This window comes from Panthera pardus, unplaced genomic scaffold (genome assembly GCF_024362965.1).
Source record: "Panthera pardus isolate Hobbes unplaced genomic scaffold, ASM2436296v1 HiC_scaffold_16, whole genome shotgun sequence".
Taxonomy (NCBI): domain Eukaryota; kingdom Metazoa; phylum Chordata; class Mammalia; order Carnivora; family Felidae; genus Panthera; species Panthera pardus.
In genome coordinates, this window is record NW_026526721.1 from 123,726,657 (window position 1) to 123,743,198 (window position 16,542).

General features: G+C 35.9%; 1 protein-coding gene across 8 annotated transcripts in view; it reads left to right on the forward strand.

Moving 5' to 3' along the window:
- CEP70 (centrosomal protein 70) overlaps positions 1 to 16,542 on the forward strand; it is a 79,300-nt gene extending 62,758 nt beyond the window's left edge. For 7 of the 8 annotated variants that reach the window (XM_053903776.1, XM_053903777.1, XM_053903778.1 and 4 more), the window contains 6 exons: positions 6,456 to 6,626; positions 10,249 to 10,395; positions 10,571 to 10,739; positions 10,913 to 11,027; positions 12,812 to 12,891; positions 15,822 to 16,542. In XM_053903776.1, the coding sequence (XP_053759751.1) occupies positions 6,456 to 6,626; positions 10,249 to 10,395; positions 10,571 to 10,739; positions 10,913 to 11,027; positions 12,812 to 12,891; positions 15,822 to 15,883 (744 nt within the window). In that variant the 3' untranslated portion in view covers positions 15,884 to 16,542. The remainder of the gene's footprint in view (positions 1 to 6,455; positions 6,627 to 10,248; positions 10,396 to 10,570; positions 10,740 to 10,912; positions 11,028 to 12,811; positions 12,892 to 15,821) is intronic. The other variant, XM_053903780.1, reaches the window with a different exon arrangement.

Here is a 16,542-nt window from a genome sequence, read left to right on the forward strand (position 1 = left end):
AAGATGCATTTATCTCTTTCTGTTAGTATTTTTGTATTCTTTGGGTAAATACCTAGTAGTACAATCACTGGACCATAGGGTAGTTCTGTTTTTAACTTTTTGAGGAAACTCCATACATACTGTTTTCCAGAGTGGCTGCACAGTTTGACCCCCCCAACAGTGCAAGAGTGTTCCTTCTTCTCCACATCCTTGCCTACACCTGTTTCTTGTGTTGTTTGGATGCTTTTTATTTCTTTTTGTTATTTGATTGCTGTGGCTAGGACTTCCAGTACCATGTTGAATAAAAGTGGTAAGAGTGGATATTCTTGTCTTATTCCTGTTCATAGAGGAAAAGCTCTCAGTTTTTCCCCATTTAGGATGATGTTAGCTGTGTTTTTGTTCACATATGGCTTTTACATGTTGAGTTATGTTCCCTCTAAACCTATTTTGCTGAGGGTTTTTATCATGAATGAACATTGTACTCTGTCATACGCTTTTTCTGCATCTATTGAAATGATCATATGGTTCTTATCCTTTCTTTCAATTAATGTGATGTATCATGTTGGTTGATTTGCAAATATTGAACAACGCTTGCAACCCAGGAATAAATCCCACTGAATTGTGGTGAGTGCTTTTTTTTTAAATGTATTGTTGGATTAGGATGCTAATATTTTATGGAGAATTTTTGCATCTGTTCATCAGCAATATTGGCCTGTAGTTCTCTCTTTCTCTCTTTTTTTGAAGTTTGTTTATTTAGAAAGAGAGGTTTTTTTTATTACCAACTCATTTCATTTGCTGGTTATTGGTCTGTTCAAGTTTTCTATTTCTTGCTGTTTCAGTTTTGGTAATTTATATGTTTCTAAGAATTTATTCATTTCTTCTAGGTTGTTCATAATATTCTCTTACAATTGTTTGTGTTTCTGTGGTGTTGGTTGTTACTTCTCTCTGATTTGTGACTTTATTTGGGTTCTTTCTCTTTTCTTTTTGATAAGTGTGTCTAGAAGCTTATCAATTTTCTTGATCTTTTCAAAGAACCAGCTCCTGGTTTCATTGATCTGTGCTATTGTTTTTTAGTTTCTATATCATTTATTTCTGCTCTAATATTTACTATTTCCTTCCTTCTGCTGGCTTTAGGCTTCATTTGTTCTTTTTCTAGCGCCTTTAGGTATAAGGTTAGGTTGTTTGAGATTTTTCTTCTTAAGGTAGGCCTGTTTTGCCATTTAACTCCCTCTTAGGGATTCCCTCTTAGGATTGCTTTTGCTGCATCCCAAAGGTTTTTGACCACTGTGTTTCATTTTCATTTGTTTCCATGTATTTTTAAAAATTTCTTCTTTGATTTTTTGGTCGACCCATTCATTGTTTAGTGCATGTTGTTTAATCTCCATGTATTTGTGGTCTTTCCAGATTTTTTCTTGTGGTTAATTTCTAGTTTTATACTGTTGTGGTCAGAAAAGGTACATGGTATTATTTGAGTCTTTTTGTATTTGTTGAGGCCTGTTTTGTGACCTAATATGTGATCTCTTCTGGGGAATATTCATGTACACTTGAAAAGAGCGTATATTCTCCTGTTTAAGGATGGCATATTCTGAATATGTCTGTTAAGTCTATCTGGTCCAGTGTGTCATTCAAAGCTTTTGTTTTCTTGTTTATTTTCTGTTCACATGATTTGTCCATTGATGTAAGTGGGGTGTTAAAGTTCCCCATTCTTACTGTATTTGAACTTTAATTTTCATCTCAGTTTAATAAGTTATCAGGTGGTAAAGAATATTTGTATTTGTGTGTGCTTATCCTGTTTTATCATGGCATGTCTTCTTGGCTGAAAACACTGTAGGTAGCTAGACTTAGAATTTGTCTTACTCCTTGAAAGACTTTGGCCTAATTAAAAGTAGGGTAGTAAAAAGCTAATAAGATTTTTAAGATTGGCCTGTAGTTCTCACTCTCTCTCTTTTTTAAAGTTTGTTTATTTATTTACTTAGAGAGAGGGGGAGATTTTTGTTTACTAACCCATTTCATTTGCTGGTTGTTGGTCTGTCCTATTCTCCTCTCTTAAGCCATTTCCCTTTTTATTGTTTGTGTTGTTGCTTTTGTTGGTATTATTATTATGACTGTTATTATATATAAATTTATTTTCTTAAGGTCCTTACATGGTTCTGTTTTTATTTAGACATTTAGTCCCTCTGAATTGTAATTTTCTATGTGGTGTGATGTAGAGATCTTACCTTAGTGATTTTTTTTTAATGTTTATTTGTTTTTGAGAGAGACATAGTATGAGTGGGGGAGGGGCAGAGAGAGGGAGACACAGAATCTGAAGTAGGCTCCAGGCTCTGAGCTGTCAGTACAGAGCCTGATGCGGGGCTCGAGTTCACAAACAGTGAGATCATGATCTGAGCCAAAGTCGGACACTCGACTGACTGAGCCACCCAGGTGCCCCTAACCTTAGTGATTTTTATAGACCATTTATTGAATAGATAGTGATCAAGCCAGCCTGTTTACTGACTGAACTGGGCCTGTGCTCTTATTTTATTGGACTCAAACAGGGTTTTTTAAACTTTGAATTAATTACTAATATTTTAAAAATTAAGATATTTTATTTGTTCTTTTTTCTACCTTCTCTTAAAAAGCTACAGAATCTGGCAACAAATTCCTGCATAGTCCTTATCAGAGCAGAATTATGCCTTTCTCTTGTCACATATGGGCATGTGCTCTTTAGTTAGCCATAGCCCCTGGCCATGCTTGCTTCACTCACTCATGGTCTTAACTTGCTTCTAGATGCATTTGAGTTTGCAGTTTCTCATAGACATTCTTTCTCTACTTCACTGAAATGAAACCTCTGTCATATCCACTCATATGCATAGGTTTATTTATTTCTAGACTCCTTAGTCTATTCCATTTTTATACTATTTCCCATATTCTTTTACTTTCTGTAATTTTATAGTAGGTTTTGATACCTTTTAGGAAAAGAATCTTAGGCATCGTTCTTTTAAAATTTTTCCTTTATTATATTTTTAGCACATTTACTCTCCTGGATGAACAGTTTGTCAGATTCAAAAATAGATCCTATTGAGAGCAACTGAAATTGAATTAACTTTTTAGATTAATATTTGGAAAGATGACACATTTACATTTTTTAATCGTCTCAGAAATATGTCTCTAATTTTCTTTAGGCCTTCCTTTATAGCCTTGAATAAAGCTTTATATATTTTTTCAATTTTTTTAAAGAGCTATTTTTTTTTTTTTTTTTTATGTTTATTGACTTTTGAGAGAGAGAGAGTGAGAATACACATGAGTGTAGAGACAAGGAGACAGAATCTGAAGCAGGCTCCATGCTCTGAGCTGTCAGCACAGAGCCCAACTCAGGGCTCAAACTCATGGACCGCTAGGTAGGTCATGATCTGAGCTGAAGTTGGACGCTTAACCGACTGAGCCACCCAGGTACCCCTATATATTTTTAAATTTAGCTCTTGGACGTTTCTTGTTAGGTTTATTTCCTAGGTATTTTATAACTTGTATTGCTATCAAGAATGGCATCCTTTCCTCCATTACATTTTTTAATTGGTTGTTGCTGGTTCTTCATATATCTGTGTTGATTTTCATTTCCAGGCAATTTTCTGAAAACAGATTTTTTTTTTGATAACTCTCTTGTACCCAGCATGTAACTGAGTTTCTTTTATTCATTTTGTTTCTTAGATTCAATTTGAGAGGCTTTGTCCTTTAATAGGCAATTAAACCATCATAGATATTGAGACCTTACTCCTATATCTACTTTTATTCCTGACATCTTTGTTTTCTATTTATATGTTTTCTAGTTCCATTCTTTTTTTTTTTCCTGAAATTTGCTAGGTTGAGATTTGTCTTCTTTTTCTTTTCTAGTACTTACGACATCTGTTATCTTAATTCTTTTCTACTTGTCTAATGTTTACTTTCAAGATACAGTTTTTATCCATATCAAGAGTTTATCAGTATCTGCAAACTGTTTCTGAATAAGATAAGACCTATTTGTGAGTTGGGTTGTTTTTGTTTTAATTCTCATCTCTCTGGTAATTGTTTAAGTCATTTTACTATTTTCTCATTGTTAATACACATTTTTCTGCCAGTCATCTGACTGTGGTCAAGTCATAAGAAATGCTCTGCTGTCAGTAATAAATCTGTGAAGGGGATTTAGTTTCTCCATTAAAATATGTGTAAATACAAGAGAGGGTGCCTGGGTGGCTCACTTGGCTAGTGTCCGACTTTTGGTTTCAGCTCAGGTCATGATCTCACAGTTTGTGATTTTGAGCCCCATTTCAGTCTCTGCACTTGATGGTGTGGAGTCTGCTCGGGATTCTCCCCCACCTCTCTGCCCCTCCTGCTCTCTCTCTGTCTCTCTCAAAATAAATAAATAAGCTATGTGAATAAATACATACATACATACATACAAGAGGAAAAAAATATTGAAATATTCTCTCTTAAACTAAAAAAGAAAACTCGTAAGTAAACATCTGAAGTTTTTTTTAAAAATTTTTTTTTAACCTTTATTTATTATTGAGAGACAGAGAGAGACAGAGCATGAGCAGGGTAGGGGTCAAGAGATGGGGAGACACAGAATCCGAAGCAGGCTCAGCACAGAGTTCGACGCGGGGCTCGAACTCACAAACCGCAAGATCATGACCTGAGCCGAAGTTGGACGCTTAGCCGATGGAGCCATCCAGGCGCCCCAAACATCTGAAGTTTTATTACCAGGAGACCTATGAATATAGCTTGAAGTATGAGTAGGGACAAAGATCCAAGATCAAAATAGTATCTTGTCTTTATGCTTATGTAATTATTTATTAAATGATATGGGCTTGATGGAGGTAAATATGGAAATTACTTTCCTCCCCCTTTTTTAAAAAATTTATTTGAGAGAAAGAGAGAGAGAGTGAGCAAACCAGGTAGGGAGAGATGGGAGAGAGAGAATCCCAAGCAGGCTCCGCACTGTCAGCACAGAGTCCAATGTGGGGCTTGAACTCATGAACTGCGAGATCATGACCTGAGCCAAAACCAAGAGTCAGATGCTTAATCGACTGAGCCACCCAGGCACACCTACTCTTTTCCCTTTAAACTTGCCATTTTGGGTCTCCTCCTTTGCTTGGATGATATATAAGGTAGAACTCATAACTTTCAACAGGGGGCGGATAGTCACATATTATACATGTTAAGATATTTAAAATTCACTCCAGGCATTGATAATATTAGGGAATTACTGTTAAATTTCTTATATATAATAATGGTGTTATGAGTTTGTAGGAGAATATGCCTATTTTAAGAGATGCATACTTAAGTATTTGAGGATAAAATTTTATCATGTCTATATTTTCTTCAGATGATTCAGCTAAAAATAGAGTGAGCAAATATGGGAAAATGTTAACAGTTGTTGAATCCAGGTAATGATTATGTGGGTATTTATGATAGTTCATTTTATGTATCAACTTGACTGGGCCATGGGGTGCCCAGATATTTGGTTAAAGATTATTCTGAATATGTCACATATGAATATGTGAGGGTGTTTATGGATAAGGTTAACATTTGATTTGGTAGACTGGATAAAACAGATTGCCTTCCCTAATGTGAATGGGTCTCATCCAGTCATTTGAAGACATGACTAAAACAAAAAGGGTTAATAAGATGGAGCCTTTGAGCTGGGACATGAGTTTTTTCCTACCTTCAAACTTGAATTAAAGCATTGTCTCTTCCTGCATCTTAAGCCTGTGGGCATTCAAAGTAGAAGTATTTCCTTGACTCTCCTGGGTCTCCAGCTTGCCTACTGCAGAAATTGGGACTTCTCAGTTTCCATAATTTTGTGAGCCAATTCCTTAAAATTAATCTCTTTAGATGTATTTATATACATATACATTGTTTCTCTTTCTCTTTAGAGCCTTCATTAATACAGATTTTGGTACTGAGAGTGGTTGTAGAGGAACAACATATTACGGATGAGTTCTCTGAATTGGGTCTGGGGTTTCCAGAATTGGCATGATGTTTCCAGGATTTTTGTATAGAATGTGTGGGACTTTATTATTCACTGTCCTTACACTTTGGCCTTTAATTGAAGCTATGAAACAAACAACAGGAAATGACCCTTTTAATATCTGATTTAGCTTAAATATGAGGAGATAGAATTAGAGAAATGTGAGACTCTAGCTAAGGATATATTGATGATTATTTTTCCCTGTGTGGATTGTAAGAGGTCATTCATAACTACTTTCAAGTCTAAATCATTTGAAATGCATTTCGCTTTTCTATGAAATCTGTAGTTCTCATTAGAATTACATGTTTAATTCTGTTGATGCAACTACTGTACTTCCAAAACATTACAGGTGTCAGTTAAAGAGCTTCTTAATGTCCAAAATTAATTCTGAAAATGATGATACATTAACATAGAAAGCACTTCTGTAACCTAGACCACTTGGATAGGACAATGATAGACCTTTCAACTAAAACATTGTCTTTTTTTAAAGGTGCTAAGTAGCATCAATTCAGTTGTTCACAATCCAAGAGCTCCAGTAATAATTCATAAACAGAGCAAAGGAGGAGCCCAACATTTTCATAAAGATTTTGTTCAAGATTGTGGATTTGAGCATCTTATTCCTATAATAGAAATGTGGGCAGATCAGCTGACTTCCCTAAAGGTAAAGGGTTGAATATTCTTTATTATATAGACCCTGCTCTACTTTCATCTTCCTCTTTTTGGTGTCTCCATGCTGCAGCTTTTCCTGGCCCTTATTCCTCCTCAGATGTAATATTTTGTTCTTCATTCATTTTAATTGGGGATTTTTTCCTTCTTCATATTTGAAATAATTTTCCTTCTTTCAAAACTGTCCACATTTGTTTATTCTGTAGAGCAGTTAATAGTCCAGAAGCAGCCAATACTACTTTTACTTATTCTATCTATCCATGGAAGATAAAAATTTCTTCACTTTCTTTTTTTTTAAATTTATTTAATTAATGTATTTTTATTTTAATGTTTTATTATTTATTTTTGAGAGAGAGATAGAGGCAGAGTGCAAGCAGGGGAGGCGCAGACAGAGAGAGAGGGAGACACAGAATCCGAAGCAGGCTCTAGGCTCTGAGCTGTCAGCACAGAGCCCGACGTGGGGCTCAAACTCATGGACTGTGAGATCATGACCTGAGCTGAAGGCTGATGCTTAACTGACCAAGCCACCCAGGCACCCCGCCTTTTTTTGTTTGTTTATTTTAGAGAGAGAGAGAGAATACAAAGAGGGGAGAGAGGACAGCAGTGCTCTAAAGGGCCAAGGACTGTGCCATGCACATAGTAGATGCTCAGTAAATGTTTATTTACCAGTCTTACTTACCAATTGACCAGTCTTAGAGTTTTAAACTTAGAGTAGCTTTGTCCTTTGTGCACAGTTTAAAATAGATTAGGACAGGAGCGCCCGGGTGGCTCAGTCAGTTAAGCATCTGACTTCAGGTCAGGTCATGATCTCGTGGTTCATTAGTTCGAGACGCTCATCGGGCACTGTGCTGACAGCTCAGAGCCTGGAGTCTGTCTCGGATTCTGTTTCTCTCTCTCTCTCCGTCCCTCCCCCACTCGCGTGTGCTCTCTATCAAAAATAAATAAACATTAAAAAAAATTAAAAATAAAATAGAGTGGGACAATTTGTCTAGGCCAAGAAGATTAAGTAGGCTGTCATGAAGACTAGAATTAATTTAATTTAGAATCTTTTAAGTTAATTTTTTTCAAGATAAAAACCTGCCTGGAGATAAATGCTATAATAGATGAATCCTGAACACATTATCTTAAGTGAAGGAAAGCCTGTCACAAAAGGACACTTACTGTATAATTCCACTTTATGTGAAATGCCCAGAATAGGCAAATCCATAGAAACAGAAGGTAGATTAGTAGTGACCCAGGGATTGGGGACAGGGAAGAATGGGGAGTGGCTGTGAATGGGAATGACATTGCTTTTGGGGGTGATGAAAATGTTCTGAAATTAGATAATGGTGATAGTTGCACATCTCTGTAAATTGATTAGGATTACTGAATTGTACACTTAACAGAGGGTGAATTTTATGTTAGGTGAATTACATTTCAATAAATCTGTTATAAAATATTCAGGTTTATTTTTTATCCATCAATAGTTAAAAAAATAAGTACTTAAATAACATATAGTACTAATAAATAACATATAATTACTTTAAACATCTAGAGTTGACATAATCAAGGGGTATCTTGGTGGCTCAGTTGATTAAGTGCCGACTCTTGATTTTGGCTGGGGTCATGATCTTCGAGCCCCACATTGGGCTCTGCCCTAACAGTACTACTTGTACTGCAAGACATCACTAGCTTATCAACTTAAATTTTATTAGACATGTTTGCAGAGCCTGCTTGGGATTCTTCCTCACTCTCTCTCTGCCCCTCCCCTACCTGCGTGTGCTCTCCCTGTTTCACAAAATAAATAAATTAAAAACAATAGATTGGAGATCATCAATATATCGTGTTTTGTGTAAGCCCTATATTTACCTGGAGAAAGCAATATAACAGAGTTTTTCTAAAATGGTAATGATATTTTAAAAAGATACGGGCGCCTGGGTGGCTCAGTCAGTTAAGCATCTGACTTCGGCTCAGGTCATGATCTCATGGTCCGTGAGTTTGAGCCTGGCATCAGGCTCTGTGCTGACAGCTGAGAGCCTGGAGCCTGCTTTCGAGTCTCTGTCTCCCTCTCTCTCTATACCTCCCCCACTTGTGCTGTTTCTCTTTCTCTCTCAAAAATAAACATTAAAAATAAAAAAGGTACTGATGATGGTTTGATTTTATATATATATATACATATATATATATGTATGTATATATATATATGTATGTATATATGTATATATATATATATAAAATATAAATACACACAATTCTTGTTTATATATATATGTGTGTGTGTATATATATATATATATATAAAACTTTTTTTTTTTTTTTAACATTTATTTATTTTTGAGACAGAGAGAGACACAGCATGAACGGGGGAGGGGCAGAGAGAGAGGGAAACACAGAATCGGAAGCAGGCTCCAGGCTCTGAGCCATTAGCCCAGAGCCCGACGCGGGGCTCGAACTCGCGGACCGCAAGATCGTGACCTGAGCCGAAGTCGGACGCTTAACCGACTGAGCCACCCAGGCGCCCCTATATATAATTTTTTTAATGTTTATTTTTGAAAGAGCAAGTGTGAGTGTGATTTGGGGAGGGGCAGAGAGAGAGAGGGGGAGAGAGAATCCCAAGCAGGTTCCACGCTGTCAGCCCAGAGCCCGACACTCAGGACTCAATCCTATGAATCATGAGATCATGACCTCAGCCGAAATCAAGAGTTGGATGGTTAACTGATTGAGCCACTCAGGAGCCCAAATGTTTTATATATATATATATATATATACATACACATACACACACACACACACACACATACACACACACATACCTGCCTGGATAATTTTACAGTAAAACTTTGGTTTGTGAGCATAATTCATCCCAGAAACATGCTTGTAATCCATATACAAAGTACTTGTATATCAAAGCAAATTTCCCCATAAGGAATCATGGAAACTCAGAACATTCATTCCACAATCCAGAAATATTCATGTAAAAATGATTACAATACTGTAATCTAATACAAAGTAATAAAGAAAAATAAATTAACCTGCACTTACCTTTGAAAACCTTTGTGGCTGGTGTGAGAGAGACAAAAGAGAGGAGGGTTATACCACTATCACTAACGGAATCACTGCTGTCTGTTGGCTCAAATGGAATCTTTCTCGTTTTGGTCAACTTTAACAAGGAACCTATTCAGTGACCTAGCATTGAAGCAATGCATTCCTAAGCTTACTCTTGTATGGAAAAGCAAAGGACTGTCCATAGGTGCTTTGAAGTGACGAAACATACACTAGTGCTGGTTGAGGGCACCTTCCAAAGTTCTGAAAAATCACCGATTTTTGCCAAACACCATGGCCTGAGACCAAGCATCCGAGCATGGGAGACTGATCACCCACAATCCCTCAGTGAGAGGGAGAGAGAGAGAGAGAGACCATTGGTTCAGTTGTGATGATGTGACGTTTGGCGTCACGTACTACTTGTACTGCAAGACATCACTAGCTTATCAACTTAAAATTTATTAGAAATGTTTGCTCGTCTTGCAGGACACTTGCAGAACAAGTTACTTGGAATCCAAGTTTTTACTGTATTTTATTATCATCATGGAAACTTTTTAAAAAATCAATAATACCATGTTGTTTCTTTTGTTATAAAGGATTTGTATAAGTCCTTGAAAATACTGTCTGCAGAACTGGTGCCTTGGCATAATTTAAAAAAGCAGGATGAAAATGAAGGTATCAGAGTTGAAGATCTGTTATTTATAGTAGATACCATGTTAGAAGAAGTTGAAAATAAGGAAAAGGTAATGCTTAATACTTCTGTAAATTTTCACATTTTAATGTAATCTTATCTTAAAAACGGATACTGATACAGATATTGATATTCTACTAGAATTCTATGTCTCTTTTTAAAGTTTTTATTAAAGCCTTGGGATTATTTTAAGACGTGGACCATCTTTCTCTTTCTCTTTTGGACAGGACAGCAATATACCAAACTTAAAAACTTTGCAAGCTATTGTTTCTCACTTCCAAAAATTATTTGATGTGCCTTCTTTAAATGGAGTCTATCCTCGAATGAATGAAGTTTATACTAGGCTTGGAGAAATGAACAATGCTGTGAGAAACCTCCAAGAACTCTTAGAATTAGGTGATGACTCTTTGCCCTGTCTGGCCCCCATTTACGAATTATTCCTGATAAATCAAGTAAAAGTAGGTTAAAATTTTTTAAGTAAAAAATTGAGGGTAATGGAAGCATAAAGTATTTGATTTAATGATTTTGAAAATTCAGTTTTAAAATACCCTTTTATTTTTTTCTTACAGATAGTTCAACTTCATTGTGTGTGTTGGTGAGCACAGTTGGAAAATTGTGTAGGCTGATTAATGAGAATATGAATGAGCAGGTTATGCAGGTATTAGGACCTGAAGATCTCCAAAGGTATTTATTTTAAAAAGTTTGCAAAATATTATCCAAAATGCTTGGAGTGATGAAATTGAAGACTTTCAAAACTTTATAAGTTATTTACCTTTCCTGTTTGGGATAGCATCTTTTAAATAATTTGACAGTCTAAAATATCTCACACCTTATAGATAGATGGAGAGAATGCCAACCATTTTCAAGGTAAAAATAGATTGTAGGGCCTCTAAGTTTATATAGGGTGGGTCAGGACTCCAGCATTACTGCTCTAAGCCTGTTCCCAGGGGAAATTATATATGGAGAAATTCAGACCTTATTAGCAACATCATGTAAGTGTTCAGAATATATAAACCAGTCCTATTTTTAATATACCACCATAGACCACTTAATAATCACTAACAGTGTATTATTTGATTAAAAGATAAATGTTAAGGATTTTTTTTAAAGCTAGTCATCTCTAAAATAAGATCTGATTTTTTTTTTTAAATATTGAAACATTATAGCTATACTTCAAGCAACTCTTCCCACCACCCTCCCCCCAATTTGGTACTGTAACATATGGGAAGAGGAACACATACATAAACCACCTATTCCATATATTATGTAAGTTTTCCAAGAAAAATCCTTACCTAATCTGACACTTGAGTTTTCTGATACTTGATGCTTTTTTTTTTTAATTTTTTTTTTTTACTTTTATTTATTTTTAAGAGCGAGAGAGGGGCACCTGCGTGGCTCAGTCGGTTAAGCACCTGACTTTGGCTCAGGTCATGGTCTTAAGACTTGTGGGTTTGAGCACTGCATCAGGCTCTGTGCTGACAGCTCAGAGCCTGGAGCCTGCTTCCCATTCTGTCTGTCTCTTTCTCTGCCCCTCCCTGGCTCTCACTCTGTCTCTCTCTCTCTCTCTCTCTCTCTCTCTCTCTGTCTTCTCTCTCTCTCTCCTCTCTCTCTCTCTCTCTCTCTCTCTCTCAAAAATAAACAGTAAAAAAAATGTTTTCGAGAGAGAGGGAGAGAGAGATGGGAGGAGAGCATGAGTGGGGTAGGGGCAGAAAGAGGGAGACAGAGGATCAGAAGCAGGTTCCATGCTGTGAGCGCAAAGCCCAATGCTGGGATTAAACTCAGGAATGTGAGATCAAGACCTGAGCTGAAATCAAGAGTTGGCCGCTGCTCAACTGACTGAACCACCCAGGTACCTCAAAACAAGTGGTTTTTTTTTGTTTGTTTTTATTTTTTGAGAGAGAGGGCACAAGTGAGTGAGGGGGTGTGGAGAGAGAAGCAGGGCTCCAGCTCACCTGATATGGGACTCAAACTCAGGAACCATGAAATCATGACTTGAGCTGAAGTCAGATGCTTAATAACTGAGCCACTCAGGCGTCCCTGATACTTGCTGCTTTTAAAAGGAGCATAGCTCTCATTATTGGTCTTTTTTCCCTTCCCATATTTATACTGTCTACTGATACTTATTCTTAATGTTTAATAGAATACTGGATATAAAAACCAATTTTTAGAAAACGTTAAAAAGCAAGGTCTCTTAAAAATCCTTGAGCTAAATGGAAAGTTTTCCACATCAGGAGTGTTACATAAATTTAACTTTGGAACACGTGTTTTACACTGATAATAGATACTTCTCTACAAAAGTAGTAAAAGATCAACACAGAGCTCAAAAATCAAGGATTGCAGTAAATTATTATTACATTTATATTTAAGTTAGCAGGAAATTTCCTAACATTGTGAAAATGTTTTATTTTCAATCAAATGCAAACCTTAAGTTGGGAAATTCAGTGTAAACTGTGCATTTTTTTTAAAAGCATTATCAACAAATTGGAAGAACATGAGGAATTTTTCCCAGCATTTCAGGCATTTACTAATGATCTACTTGAAATCTTAGGTAAGATCTTTGTTGTTGGTGGTTAAATTTTGAGTCTTAAGATATCATTGGGTTGGAGGGAAGAGTGTTCCTTAGTCACTGTATTAGTGCTTGTACCTAGAAGTGTTTTGTTAGAAAGTGTCTAAAAAGCACTAACAGTTCTGGAAACACACTCCTAACTTGCAGTTAGAGTTGGTTAGGGTTGGTCTACAGAACAGAGAAGGTACATATCCTTTAAGGAGCTGGGGATTGCCTTTGTTTTGAAATCTTAAAAGGAGAAATGGCATTACTCTGGCTGGGCCCAGTTTAAACCCTAACTCTGTCATGGCTTAATGAGAAGAAATCGTGGTAGAATTTATGATCTTGGAAGATGTTTTGTGTTGTTTTTTTTTCTTCCTTCTTTTTTTTTTTTAAGATAGAACTTACTGTGTTTTTTAAATACACAAATTAAATTTCCTTCTCAGGGTGATAAGTAATGTAAAGTAAACATCTGTATAAAGAAAGACACATTTATAAACCTATATATAGTAGGGAAGATATATATTTGCATTTTTGTTCATATTGAGAGTTTTGTTAGTTTTATCTCTTGAAGGGAAAAAATGTAACTTATTTAGGAATTTTAGGCAAAACAAAGACCCAAGTCTCTTATCTTATAAAATTTTTTTTTCATGTTTATTCATTTTTGAGAGAGAGAGAGTGCAAGTAATGGTAGGGCAGAGAGAGAAGGAGACACAGGATCTGAAGCAGACTTCAGGCTCTGAGCTGTCAGCACAGAGCCTGACAAAGGGCTCGAACTCATGAACTGAGAGATCATGACCTGAACCAAAGTCAGATGCTTAACTGACTGAGCCACCCAGGTGCCTCTAAGTCTCTTAAGTGTGATTATATATGGTTATAAAAGTAATTTATCTTACTATTAAGAACATTTTTAAAGTTTAAAGTGATTTATTCAGTGATTAATTTTTTTTTATATAGCTCATTTGAAAGATTTTTTTTTTTTTTTTTTTTTTTTTTTTTAAAGAATGCCTCCTTGACCATAGGAAATTGAATTAGAAGAGGAGGGGGCACCTGGCTGGCTCAGGTGGTAGAGGCTGTGACTCTTGATCTTATGGTTGTGAGTTCAAGCCCCACATTGGGCATAGAGCCGACATTTAATAAATTTCTTAAATTAGAAGAGAAAATGAGGTTTAGTAGAAGATAAGGGAATGAGTAAATTAAAATTTGGTAAGAAGATGAATAAATGAAAGAAACATCTGACTGGAATATCTAGCCTAGTAAACGTAAAAGTTTTGTGGCCTATTTTATGTAGACTGGGGAAGCAAGGGAGACAGTGACTGAATGTGTTTTAGGCATAGAAATGTGTTGCCTCGTATTCCAAACAGCTTTGTTTCATAGAATAATATTTTTCTTGCTTTGTGGTAGCAGTTAAACAGTGAGGTTCTCATCATTAATAAACATTTCAGTTGGTGTACAGGTAACACTTATTTCAGAATCCTTCTATAGAAACTTCCTCTTAGATACGATACTCAGCATGGTTCATGTGGCATCATTTACTTCAATAAGCCATATCTCTCTGCAGATGAACTCTGTATTTTTGTCACAGTTGAAACTCTGGAGTTACATATGACACTTAACATTGGGAAGGTTAAAATTGTTTGGCAAACATAACTATTTTTATCATTACTAGATGTCATTTTAAGCATTTAGAACTATGGAATGTTGTACTGAATACCAGATATGGAGAAGGACTTTGTTTTCTTACATAAGTGGTATGATTAGCTGAGAATATTCTCATACCAGCCAAGATCCTTCTCTGTGGGATTTATTTATAAGGCAGATTTCTCATGTAGTGAAAAAACAAGTGTGATTTCAGAATGGGGTTCAGGAAATAACTTGATCTTGTATCTTATCGTGATATGAAGTATGAATCAAATAATCTGTTGTAGATCTGCATATATATTTTTTCTTATATCCTGATGCTTTGTAAGTGTATCTAGACAAGTATTCTGAGTGAAGTCAGGAGCTTAAGTAGCATAGGCTATAAATTTAGGCTAAAGGAAAAACAACCAAAATTCAGCTAAACATGGAAGAAGAGAGGTGGAATCTAAGGAAGCATTTTTACATAAAAGAAAATGAATTTATAAACAGTGGCCTAGCAGAATAATGTAGAAAAAAGTGGTCAGAATCTAGAGAACCTCCCACTGGGGCTTTTGGGGCTGGAGTCTAGATAATGAGAGAAAAGGACCTTGCTTCTCCAGTGACCAAGAGCTTTCAGACTGAATTCTAACAGGCTGGTTGGAAGCAGACAGTCTTAGAAAGAGAAACCAAATTCACAAAGAATCTGGCAGAGAAGAACCTGAGCTAGTTTATCTGGTAAGGTGGACCAGGCTAAGCTCTGCAGTACATTGCATCTGAGATTTGTACTTTGAGAAGCCTCACACTTTTTATTAGGTAGATATGTTGTTTCATCTAAAAGGTAGACCTCAGAATGATCTTACTAATGAGAAATTTGTCCAGTAGAATTAAGGAGAGGACTATGTTCCATGAGAAGAAATCATTAAGTCCTCAGATGGGTACCCAGAAGAGAGACAGCTTCTACGCAGGATTTCACCATGTAGGCTCACCCATGTAATTATATAGATTTAAAGAGGCAATGACATATCGCAAATGTGGCCAGTATGATCTCTTAATAAGAGGACACTGCTAATGAGATTAATACCAGAGTCAGAGGATACTTGTAGGTATATGGTAGCTTTTACAAACAGATGCCCTGTAAAGCATCTTTGTTTCAATCAGTGATACTCTTATCACCACTATTGGGTAAAAATTTCATGTGCATCAAAGTGCTAGTGTTGCCTTTGCATTTGAGGTTTTCCTTTCCAGAGAGATTGTCATTTCATCTGAGCCTATCACTAGATAAAGCTATTCTTATTCTTGTTTTTCTGTTACAGAAATTGATGACTTGGATGCCATTGTACCTGCAGTAAAGAAATTAAAAATACTTTCATACTGAAAACAAATCAAATTATTTTTACTGTGTAAATTGCATTCTTAACATTCTGAGTATTTTGTAGGATCGTGCTTTAAGACAAGGGTTAAAAATGTATTTACTCTCAGAATTCATCCCCTTCTTAATATTGGGTCTTCCCATCTATATTTTTATTAACTTTGAGATTCTTATAGAGAAAATAGTTGCTAAGCTAAAGTGGTAAGTTAACTTTAAATCCTTTAATCTTAAGCAATTCTTGAGTGCTTTATAAGATTGTTTTAAAATGTAGTGTGTAAGTAAAAGAAAAACTCAGGGAGACAGGTTGCAAACAATAGAAAGATTGCATTTAAATTGAGGGTTTAGTGACCTTTTTTATTCTGGGAATAAGGATTGCCAATGGCTGTCTTGAATTCAGCCAATAGGAACCTACTGCTTTCCTGGCAAGGAAATTGCACATTCTACTGAGATATCCTTCATGGCACTTGACCTTTCAAAGCTGGAGGAAGAAAAGGAAGAAGGAAAAAATGTTTTATCTTTGGGTTAGGTTAGGAAATGAATTATGAGGTAATAGGAGTAGATAATAGTCTCTCATTGAAAAAAGTGTCTTTTTTGCAATCTTGATGTAATGTACTTTTTATAAGGACATGAAATCTTAAATAAAGTTCTTGTGAAGAATTTCCAAA